General features: G+C 42.0%; 1 protein-coding gene across 1 annotated transcript in view; it reads right to left on the minus strand.

Annotated features, from left to right (window-relative positions):
* IQANK1 (IQ motif and ankyrin repeat containing 1) overlaps positions 1-5,665 on the minus strand; it is a 28,145-nt gene extending 22,480 nt beyond the window's left edge. The window contains exon 1 of the mRNA XM_032222366.1: positions 5,569-5,665. Coding sequence (XP_032078257.1) covers positions 5,569-5,665 — 97 coding nt within the window. The remainder of the gene's footprint in view (positions 1-5,568) is intronic.
* Positions 5,666-12,134: the final 6,469 nt, after the last annotated feature.

Consider the following 12,134-nt stretch of genomic DNA (forward strand, 5'->3'; position numbering starts at 1 on the left):
GCACTAAGCCGGGTCTCCCCATTCTAGATTTCCAATTTTAACAATTGCTTCCATCCTATCACTCGAGCCTTCCAATCCCTTGAATTCCTTCACTCTCCTCTAAAACATCTGCTGTCCATCCATGAAGGAAAACTTTGGACAGATGTGGGACAGAGTTTTGTGCCTCCCGCTTGAGAATTCCTTATTAAGTCACTGCTTCATTTGGAGGAAAGCCCCAAATGGGGGGTCGGGGGGGGGATCTCAGGCTTGTTTCCCCATTGTTTTCATCAATGGCTTAGAAGAGGGAGCTGAGGAACATTTGCCAAGTTTGCAGAGGATGCAGAAGGAAGGATGGCTGTAGCCTTAAGATGGCAGGGAGAATCATCATCGGCAAAGCTGGGCTGAAATGAACGGTTCCACCACAAAACCGCGGTAGACTAAAGTGTGCTCGACGAAAGCGCGTACGTGACATCATCACAGCGCGACGAAAACAGCACGCTGTGAGCGGTAAATTTAAAATTAATGCGAAAACCTTATCCTAACCCCCACACAACCTAACCCTAAACCTAACCCTAAACCTAACCCTAAACCTAACCCTAAACCTAACCCTTAACCTAACCCTAAACCTAACCCTAAACCTAACCCTTAACCTAACCCTAAACCTAACCCTAAACCTAACCCTAAACCTAACCCTAAACCTAACCCTAAACCTAACGCTAAACCTAACCCTAAACCTAACCCTTAACCTAACGCTAAACCTAACCCTAACGCTTAACGTAACCCTAAACCTAAACCTAACCCTTACCTTTATGTGAATCGGCTTGCTTTAATTTTATTTTAATTTTAATTTTATTTATTTTTAATTTTATTTGTCGCGCTGCTGATGACGTCACGTACGCGCTTTAATCGGGCACGCTTTAGTGGACCGCGGTTTTGACGGGTCACGGAAATGAACAGGGTGGCACTGGACAGGAAGACACACAAGGCCAGATCTGGATAGGTAGGATGTAGAGTAGAAATAAGGGTTTGCTGGCAGCTCCTGTGAAAGGGATCAAGAGGTCCTTCCTGACCACCCGTTGGTCATGAGATGAGTCTGATTCAGCTGCTAAGAGGCAAACACTGTCACTCCATCAGAATGGAGAGGACGTACCACATCACCTGGTGACTTTTTCCTCCCTAGAAGTGCTCCAGTTGAGGCTGAATCTTTGGTTGCACCTAAGGAATGTTTTCAACTCTTTGATTCTTATCAATCGGTCAATCAGAATAGAGATGGAAGAGACCTCGAAGGCCTTCTAGTCCAACCTCCTGCTCAGGCAAGAGACCCCACACAGTTTAAGTCCAGTCTCTTAAAAACATCCAGTGATGAAGAAGCACCCACAACGCCTGAGGGAACTCTGTTTCATTGGTTAATTGCTCTCTCTGTTAAGAAGTTTCTCCTTGATTCTCCTTCTCTTCTTGATTAGTTTCCACCCATTGTTTCTTGTTCTGGCTACAGGTGCTTTGGTAAATAAGGTGACCCCCTTCTCTTTGTGGCAACCCCTCAAATATCGGAATTCTGCTATCATGTCACCTCTAGTCCTTTTTTTTTAGCTTAGCCATGTCTAAATCCTGCAACGGTTCTTCTGCGTTTTTGTCTCCAGGCCCTTAATCATCTCAGTTGCTCTTCTTTGCACTTTTCCCAAAGTCTCAACATCTTCTTTGCAATGTGGTGACCAAAACTGGACGCAGTATTCCAGGTGTAATCTTACTAAGGGTTTATAAAGTAATACTAATACTTCATGTGATTTTGATTCTATGTCTGTTTATACAATCAATAATTGTATCAATTTTGGGGGTTGCTGCCTTACACTGGCTGATATTTAAGTGATTGTCCACCAGCACCCCAAGGTCAGTTATTGGTTTTTTCAGCCCGATTTCACCTAATCCATACTTGTATGTTTGGTTTTCCTGTCTAAATGTGAAACCAGGTTTTTAACAAATTAAATTTCATTTTTTTGATAGATCCCATTTCTCAAGTCCATCAAGATCTTTTTAGATCCTGAGCTTATCTTCTGGGGTATTGGCTATTCATGCCAGTTTCGTGCAAATTTGATTAGTTCCCATCTATTTGCTCATCTGAGCCATTTATGAAGATATTGAAGAGTCCTGGGGCTAAGATGGAACGTTTTTGCCCTTGCTCCTCCTCTCGTTGCTGTTTCCTCCCGTTCTCTTGCATCTTCCTCTTGTCGTATTTCTCTTTCCTCAAAGATTTCTTCTTGATGCCTGATCTCTCTTTCCTCTCTCAGTCTCTCTCCTAGTGGTCCAAAATATGGATCGTAAAATTGTTCTGCATTCTCTATTGAATCCAATAGAGAATTTGTCTCGGCTCATGCCAGGTCACCAAAATTCCTTCTGGTATCAGACATTTGACACCAGAAAAAAGTTTGTTCCTTTTTTAATTAAACACTTTGTCAAAACTGATATTCTCTTCTTCACTACTATTTCTCTCCCTTTATATTTCAAGGGCTCATCTCTCGTTCTCTGCAAAATTTTTAGATCCCGAGCTTGTCTTCTGAGGTATTGGCTATTCATGCCAGTTTAGTGCAAATTTGATTTGCTCATCTAAGCCTCTTTGTAAATCTAACATGTACTTCTCTGCGCAGTTTATTTCTCATCACATGTCTGGTGTGTACTTTGAATATTTCATCAATATTAGCTAAGATTTTTTTTCCTTAGGCTCTTCCAACACCCCTCCTAGCATCTCTGCCATTACCTCCGCTAAATTTCCCCCCTTTTCTTCCATGTTCTGAAATCTCAGATAATAATCTGCTTGATCCATCTCAAGAGAAATTATTGTTTTTTCTTTATTTTGGTCTGCCAGAAGAAAGAAGAGAAAGATAAGAAAAGCCTCTGGAGCCTGGGGAGGGCAAAAAACAGGTCGACCGTGCCATCACATGCCAAAAGCGGGGGCGTGGGGGGGTTGCACGCACATGCACGGGGAGGGGTCGCACGCATGCATGGGGGAAAGGGTGCATAGAATTACATTTTTAATTTTTTTTATTTTTAAACAAACAAATATAAACAAATATATAACATAAAAACCATCCACCCTTATTATCATAATTAAATACTTATTGGCTATAACTGTTATTACTTCCTTTTATGTGAGATATTCTAAATTTAGATTAAATTTATATTATGGCATTTCATTACATCATCCAAAAACCATTCAGTAATATTACAACTTTATATTGTATTTTATATAAAATTATTTATCTTTGGTTACAAAACTTTTATGCATCCTCTCCATAGTCCTCACTTACAATTCATATAAAATTTCATGTTATCAATCTAGTGTGTGTGTGTATATATATATGTGTGTGTTTTTGTGTGTGTGTGTGTATGCATTATTATCATTATTAATCATTTATTTGACTATAACTATTACTTCATTTTATGCATAATAGTCTAACTAAATTTAAATTAGTTTTTATTATAGCATTTCATTACATCATCCTGTATCCTTCCAATAATAGTGTAATCTTATATCTCTTGCAGTGGTGGGTTTCAAATTTTTTTAGAACCTCTTCTGTAGGTGTGGCCTGCTTTGTGGGAGTGGCTTGCTGGCCATGTGACCAGGTGGGAGTGGCTTTTCAGCCATGTGGCTGGGTGGGAGTGGCTTGCCAGCCATGTGACCAGGTGGGAATGGCTCAGGGGTGGGTTCCTGCCAGTTCTAACCTCTTCTATAGAAGAGGTTCCACAAATCTACAGTGCCATTTAGAACCGATTCCATCTCCCTCTCCCCACTTGTCCACACATCATCAAGATGAAGAGCGACAGGTGGAATTCTGGGGGTTGAAGTCCACAAGTCTTAAAGCTATCAAGTTTGAACACCCCTGGGGTTTTTTTCTAAAGGGTTAGGAGTGCAAAGGTCTTCTAACTTGACAGCTTTAAGACTCGCGTGCTTCAAATGCCAGAGTTTCTGAGCCAACATTTTGGTTGCTAAACAAGAGCTTTTTTAAGTGAATTTCACCACATTTTACAAGTTGGCCACCCCTGCCCGGTCACATGACTGCCAAGCCACTCCCATCTGCTCACATGACCAACAAGCCACTCCCACCTGGTCACATGACTGGCAAGCGACTCCCACCCAGCCATGGCCGGCAAGCCACTCCCACCCAGTCACATGGCTGGCAAGCCACCCCCACAAAGCAGGCCACACCTACAGAAGAGGTTCCAAAAAAATTTGAAACGGACCACTGGAATGGCTTGGCAGTCATGTGACCATGTGGGAGTGGCCAAGACAATGTCACTGAATTCTTTGCGCCAACAAATGATCTACAAAAAGAAGATATAAAAGGGAAATTTATTATTTTGTGCACTTACCACTTAAATAAGATTAAAATAAGTACACAAGACAATAAAGGAGCTACTTACAGAAAGAAGATGACTGCCCTTGCCAGTCTTCAATATCACTGACTTGAATGAATGGCCTGCACAAAGGAGAGGCACAGAAGTGAACTCTTCAATTGCATGCACTGCGTTAGGATGAAACAAGCACACAAAATAATAGAAAAGGAAGATGACTGTCCTTTTGTATGTTGAAGTCACCCACTGACCACCTTGTTCTAATGAATAGCCTGCACAAAGAGATACAGAAAGGAAGACTTTAATTGCATGCACTCCTGTATTAAGGATGAAACAAGCACGCAAAGCAATAAAACAGCTACTTACATAGGAAAGATGACTGTCCTAGTGGTCATATTCTGTTGCCTCTTCATCCTGTTAAATAATACCAACTGCAAAAGAAATAAAACAATATTGGACTCGATTGTGGTTGTAAGCTGAGGACTACACTACAGGTAACAGAGGGGACCTCTGTTTTCACCCAACAATGTACAGTCTTTTCAGGAAGGATGTCCCACAACAAACAGGAAAGATATAGTTTTTCATCTAAGAAGTTAGATCAAGAATGAATGTCATAGGTAGATTCGCAGAGCAATACAGATATCTTTTTCTGAAATTTATTCCTCAGTTCAAAAAACAGGAATATATGAATTAGGTTCAGTACTTAGGACAGACCGGGGTGGGGGGAGTGAGCAAGCGGCAACCGGACATGCAGGGGGAGTGAGCAAGGGGGCCGGGGCAGGCGTTCTCTTTTCAATGCTCTCTGTTCTTACTTGGATTTTTTGAATTTCTTGCATAATCATCTGCAATGTCACTTCTTTTTTCTTTTTCGTGCTGCGACATTCCTCTAGATAATATATACTGCCAATATATAGAATCCAATACTTTTTTTATTAAGTTCCAAACAAGTTCACTGCAATTCTTCTCTCTTTCAAGTCAAGGCTTTCTTTTCACTACAGTCCAGCTACTGATAGTACCCTAGAGGAGCACCTGTATAAGCAATCCATGCTCATCCTGCTATCATTTTCAATAAGCTCAGAGACCTTGAAACGTAAATCTAATGTTCCCTCCGTTCTGGAGCTGTCCCAACTTTCAGCAGCTTCAATGGCTGCTTCTCTGTGGCCGGAAAAAAGAGCTTCTCCTGGATCTGCCAGGGACTTTGCAATGTTCCCAGGATCGGCAGGATGTGTCCTTCTCTATCACCGCCTCTACGGTACGGTTTAGGTCCAAAAGGACCTAAATAGCAGCGGCAGAGATATCGATGGCAATCCTGGAGCTCCAAGATTGCATGTTGTATCATCGTGACATCATCCCCACCTCTCCAGAGGCTCCTAGAAAGCCTCTGGAGCCTGGGGAGGGTGAAAAATGGGTGTGGGCAACCGCGCACACGACCCCCACACTCCCCCTGCTTTTGGCATGCGATGGCAAAATGGTTAGCTGTCACTGCCCTGATCCTGATCACAAAACCGCGGTAGACTAAAGTGTGCTCGACGAAAGCGCGTACGTGACATCATCACAGCGCGACGAAAACAGCACGCTGTGAGTGGTAAATTTAAAATTAATGCGAAAACCTTATCCTAACCCCCACACAACCTAACCCTAAACCTAACCCTAAACCTAACCCTAAACCTAACCCTAAACCTAACCCTTAACCTAACCCTAAACCTAACCCTAAACCTAACCCTTAACCTAACCCTAAACCTAACCCTAAACCTAACCCTAAACCTAACCCTTAACCTAACCCTAAACCTAACGCTAAACCTAACCCTAAACCTAACCCTTAACCTAACGCTAAACCTAACCCTAACGCTTAACGTAACCCTAAACCTAAACCTAACCCTTACCTTTATGTGAATCGGCTTGCTTTAATTTTATTTTAATTTTAATTTTATTTATTTTTAATTTTATTTGTCGCGCTGCTGATGACGTCACGTACGCGCTTTAATCGGGCACGCTTTAGTGGACCGCGGTTTTGACGGGTCACGGAAATGAACAGGGTGGCACTGGACAGGAAGACACACAAGGCCAGATCTGGATAGGTAGGATGTAGAGTAGAAATAAGGGTTTGCTGGCAGCTCCTGTGAAAGGGATCAAGAGGTCCTTCCTGACCACCCGTTGGTCATGAGATGAGTCTGATTCAGCTGCTAAGAGGCAAACACTGTCACTCCATCAGAATGGAGAGGACGTACCACATCACCTGGTGACTTTTTCCTCCCTAGAAGTGCTCCAGTTGAGGCTGAATCTTTGGTTGCACCTAAGGAATGTTTTCAACTCTTTGATTCTTATCAATCGGTCAATCAGAATAGAGATGGAAGAGACCTCGAAGGCCTTCTAGTCCAACCTCCTGCTCAGGCAAGAGACCCCACACAGTTTAAGTCCAGTCTCTTAAAAACATCCAGTGATGAAGAAGCACCCACAACGCCTGAGGGAACTCTGTTTCATTGGTTAATTGCTCTCTCTGTTAAGAAGTTTCTCCTTGATTCTCCTTCTCTTCTTGATTAGTTTCCACCCATTGTTTCTTGTTCTGGCTACAGGTGCTTTGGTAAATAAGGTGACCCCCTTCTCTTTGTGGCAACCCCTCAAATATCGGAATTCTGCTATCATGTCACCTCTAGTCCTTTTTTTTTAGCTTAGCCATGTCTAAATCCTGCAACGGTTCTTCTGCGTTTTTGTCTCCAGGCCCTTAATCATCTCAGTTGCTCTTCTTTGCACTTTTCCCAAAGTCTCAACATCTTCTTTGCAATGTGGTGACCAAAACTGGACGCAGTATTCCAGGTGTAATCTTACTAAGGGTTTATAAAGTAATACTAATACTTCATGTGATTTTGATTCTATGTCTGTTTATACAATCAATAATTGTATCAATTTTGGGGGTTGCTGCCTTACACTGGCTGATATTTAAGTGATTGTCCACCAGCACCCCAAGGTCAGTTATTGGTTTTTTCAGCCCGATTTCACCTAATCCATACTTGTATGTTTGGTTTTCCTGTCTAAATGTGAAACCAGGTTTTTAACAAATTAAATTTCATTTTTTTGATAGATCCCATTTCTCAAGTCCATCAAGATCTTTTTAGATCCTGAGCTTATCTTCTGGGGTATTGGCTATTCATGCCAGTTTCGTGCAAATTTGATTAGTTCCCATCTATTTGCTCATCTGAGCCATTTATGAAGATATTGAAGAGTCCTGGGGCTAAGATGGAACGTTTTTGCCCTTGCTCCTCCTCTCGTTGCTGTTTCCTCCCGTTCTCTTGCATCTTCCTCTTGTCGTATTTCTCTTTCCTCAAAGATTTCTTCTTGATGCCTGATCTCTCTTTCCTCTCTCAGTCTCTCTCCTAGTGGTCCAAAATATGGATCGTAAAATTGTTCTGCATTCTCTATTGAATCCAATAGAGAATTTGTCTCGGCTCATGCCAGGTCACCAAAATTCCTTCTGGTATCAGACATTTGACACCAGAAAAAAGTTTGTTCCTTTTTTAATTAAACACTTTGTCAAAACTGATATTCTCTTCTTCACTACTATTTCTCTCCCTTTATATTTCAAGGGCTCATCTCTCGTTCTCTGCAAAATTTTTAGATCCCGAGCTTGTCTTCTGAGGTATTGGCTATTCATGCCAGTTTAGTGCAAATTTGATTTGCTCATCTAAGCCTCTTTGTAAATCTAACATGTACTTCTCTGCGCAGTTTATTTCTCATCACATGTCTGGTGTGTACTTTGAATATTTCATCAATATTAGCTAAGATTTTTTTTCCTTAGGCTCTTCCAACACCCCTCCTAGCATCTCTGCCATTACCTCCGCTAAATTTCCCCCCTTTTCTTCCATGTTCTGAAATCTCAGATAATAATCTGCTTGATCCATCTCAAGAGAAATTATTGTTTTTTCTTTATTTTGGTCTGCCAGAAGAAAGAAGAGAAAGATAAGAAAAGCCTCTGGAGCCTGGGGAGGGCAAAAAACAGGTCGACCGTGCCATCACATGCCAAAAGCGGGGGCGTGGGGGGGTTGCACGCACATGCACGGGGAGGGGTCGCACGCATGCATGGGGGAAAGGGTGCATAGAATTACATTTTTAATTTTTTTTATTTTTAAACAAACAAATATAAACAAATATATAACATAAAAACCATCCACCCTTATTATCATAATTAAATACTTATTTGGCTATAACTGTTATTACTTCCTTTTATGTGAGATATTCTAAATTTAGATTAAATTTATATTATGGCATTTCATTACATCATCCAAAAACCATTCAGTAATATTACAACTTTATATTGTATTTTATATAAAATTATTTATCTTTGGTTACAAAACTTTTATGCATCCTCTCCATAGTCCTCACTTACAATTCATATAAAATTTCATGTATCAATCTAGTGTGTGTGTGTATATATATATGTGTGTGTTTTTGTGTGTGTGTGTGTATGCATTATTATCATTATTAATCATTTATTTGACTATAACTATTACTTCATTTTATGCATAATAGTCTAACTAAATTTAAATTAGTTTTTATTATAGCATTTCATTACATCATCCTGTATCCTTCCAATAATAGTGTAATCTTATATCTCTTGCAGTGGTGGGTTTCAAATTTTTTAGAACCTCTTCTGTAGGTGTGGCCTGCTTTGTGGGAGTGGCTTGCTGGCCATGTGACCAGGTGGGAGTGGCTTTTCAGCCATGTGGCTGGGTGGGAGTGGCTTGCCAGCCATGTGACCAGGTGGGAATGGCTCAGGGGTGGGTTCCTGCCAGTTCTAACCTCTTCTATAGAAGAGGTTCCACAAATCTACAGTGCCATTTAGAACCGATTCCATCTCCCTCTCCCCACTTGTCCACACATCATCAAGATGAAGAGCGACAGGTGGAATTCTGGGGGTTGAAGTCCACAAGTCTTAAAGCTATCAAGTTTGAACACCCCTGGGGTTTTTTTCTAAAGGGTTAGGAGTGCAAAGGTCTTCTAACTTGACAGCTTTAAGACTCGCGTGCTTCAAATGCCAGAGTTTCTGAGCCAACATTTTGGTTGCTAAACAAGAGCTTTTTTAAGTGAATTTCACCACATTTTACAAGTTGGCCACCCCTGCCCGGTCACATGACTGCCAAGCCACTCCCATCTGCTCACATGACCAACAAGCCACTCCCACCTGGTCACATGACTGGCAAGCGACTCCCACCCAGCCATGGCCGGCAAGCCACTCCCACCCAGTCACATGGCTGGCAAGCCACCCCCACAAAGCAGGCCACACCTACAGAAGAGGTTCCAAAAAAATTTGAAACGGACCACTGGAATGGCTTGGCAGTCATGTGACCATGTGGGAGTGGCCAAGACAATGTCACTGAATTCTTTGCGCCAACAAATGATCTACAAAAAGAAGATATAAAAAGGGAAATTTATTATTTTGTGCACTTACCACTTAAATAAGATTAAAATAAGTACACAAGACAATAAAGGAGCTACTTACAGAAAGAAGATGACTGCCCTTGCCAGTCTTCAATATCACTGACTTGAATGAATGGCCTGCACAAAGGAGAGGCACAGAAGTGAACTCTTCAATTGCATGCACTGCGTTAGGATGAAACAAGCACACAAAATAATAGAAAAGGAAGATGACTGTCCTTTTGTATGTTGAAGTCACCCACTGACCACCTTGTTCTAATGAATAGCCTGCACAAAGAGATACAGAAAGGAAGACTTTAATTGCATGCACTCCTGTATTAAGGATGAAACAAGCACGCAAAGCAATAAAACAGCTACTTACATAGGAAAGATGACTGTCCTAGTGGTCATATTCTGTTGCCTCTTCATCCTGTTAAATAATACCAACTGCAAAAGAAATAAAACAATATTGGACTCGATTGTGGTTGTAAGCTGAGGACTACACTACAGGTAACAGAGGGGACCTCTGTTTTCACCCAACAATGTACAGTCTTTTCAGGAAGGATGTCCCACAACAAACAGGAAAGATATAGTTTTTCATCTAAGAAGTTAGATCAAGAATGAATGTCATAGGTAGATTCGCAGAGCAATACAGATATCTTTTTCTGAAATTTATTCCTCAGTTCAAAAAACAGGAATATATGAATTAGGTTCAGTACTTAGGACAGACCGGGGTGGGGGGAGTGAGCAAGCGGCAACCGGACATGCAGGGGGAGTGAGCAAGGGGGCCGGGGCAGGCGTTCTCTTTTCAATGCTCTCTGTTCTTACTTGGATTTTTTGAATTTCTTGCATAATCATCTGCAATGTCACTTCTTTTTTCTTTTTCGTGCTGCGACATTCCTCTAGATAATATATACTGCCAATATATAGAATCCAATACTTTTTTTATTAAGTTCCAAACAAGTTCACTGCAATTCTTCTCTCTTTCAAGTCAAGGCTTTCTTTTCACTACAGTCCAGCTACTGATAGTACCCTAGAGGAGCACCTGTATAAGCAATCCATGCTCATCCTGCTATCATTTTCAATAAGCTCAGAGACCTTGAAACGTAAATCTAATGTTCCCTCCGTTCTGGAGCTGTCCCAACTTTCAGCAGCTTCAATGGCTGCTTCTCTGTGGCCGGAAAAAAGAGCTTCTCCTGGATCTGCCAGGGACTTTGCAATGTTCCCAGGATCGGCAGGATGTGTCCTTCTCTATCACCGCCTCTACGGTACGGTTTAGGTCCAAAAGGACCTAAATAGCAGCGGCAGAGATATCGATGGCAATCCTGGAGCTCCAAGATTGCATGTTGTATCATCGTGACATCATCCCCACCTCTCCAGAGGCTCCTAGAAAGCCTCTGGAGCCTGGGGAGGGTGAAAAATGGGTGTGGGCAACCGCGCACACGACCCCCACACTCCCCCTGCTTTTGGCATGCGATGGCAAAATGGTTAGCTGTCACTGCCCTGATCCATACATATCCCTGCAACAGACATTTGCAAGGTAACCATTTATAATCCAAATGGCCCATCAAACATGAAGAAATGCATCTACTGGTGATTTATATTGAAAAAAAGAGAGACTATCCAAAATTGTGGTGGAAGTTATCACAGAAAATAACGGCGAAAAAAAGGGGGGAGGGAAATTGTTAAAATGATAGTTTATAATCCAGATTGTCCCACCAGGCCCTCCAAAAAGGCAAGATTTCTAATTTCCCATCATTAAAGTATACAGGAACTTGACCGTTGGTTCCCCTTTGCTCCCTTCCCCCACTGATCACGGAACACCAGGGAGGCGCGAGCCGAAGCTGGTGGTTCTGACAGTATGTGTTATTCTCGATGTATTCTCAACAGGATTTGTTTTGGTTCCAATTGCAGTTGTAAGTTGAGGACTCCTCATAGAGTACAATAATATCGGCTAATAGAGATTACCAGTTGCTGGAATGGGATGGAGGATCGCCTGCTTTCATGTTAAGCCATCCTTCGTGGCTGACCGAGGTTACTGTAATTAATCTGAATTCTTCAATGCAGGACTGACATTTAAGTCACTTTAACTAAAACTTTATGGACCACCTTATGACATGCACATCTCTGGGGGGAAAGTTTTCCCTGAATCCTTCAGCTGTCTCCTTCCTCTTTTACCCGGCTCTTGAAGTTAACAGCTCTTTCTCAGCTCCGTCTGCCAATAATCTTGTGGGCCCATTTCAGTCAGGCATCGTGTAGAATGCTCCAGAGATTGTGCAGGGCTCCTGTGGCTGGTTAAAGGCCAAGCCAAGTCACCCATTGCCAGCAGGGATGCCCTTAGAGCTGCCAAAGAGTTCCACATCAACCGCATGTTGTCCCACAGGATGTTTGTGGTTCAG

Source organism: Thamnophis elegans, chromosome 8 (assembly GCF_009769535.1).
Source record: "Thamnophis elegans isolate rThaEle1 chromosome 8, rThaEle1.pri, whole genome shotgun sequence".
In the NCBI taxonomy this organism is placed as follows: domain Eukaryota; kingdom Metazoa; phylum Chordata; class Lepidosauria; order Squamata; family Colubridae; genus Thamnophis; species Thamnophis elegans.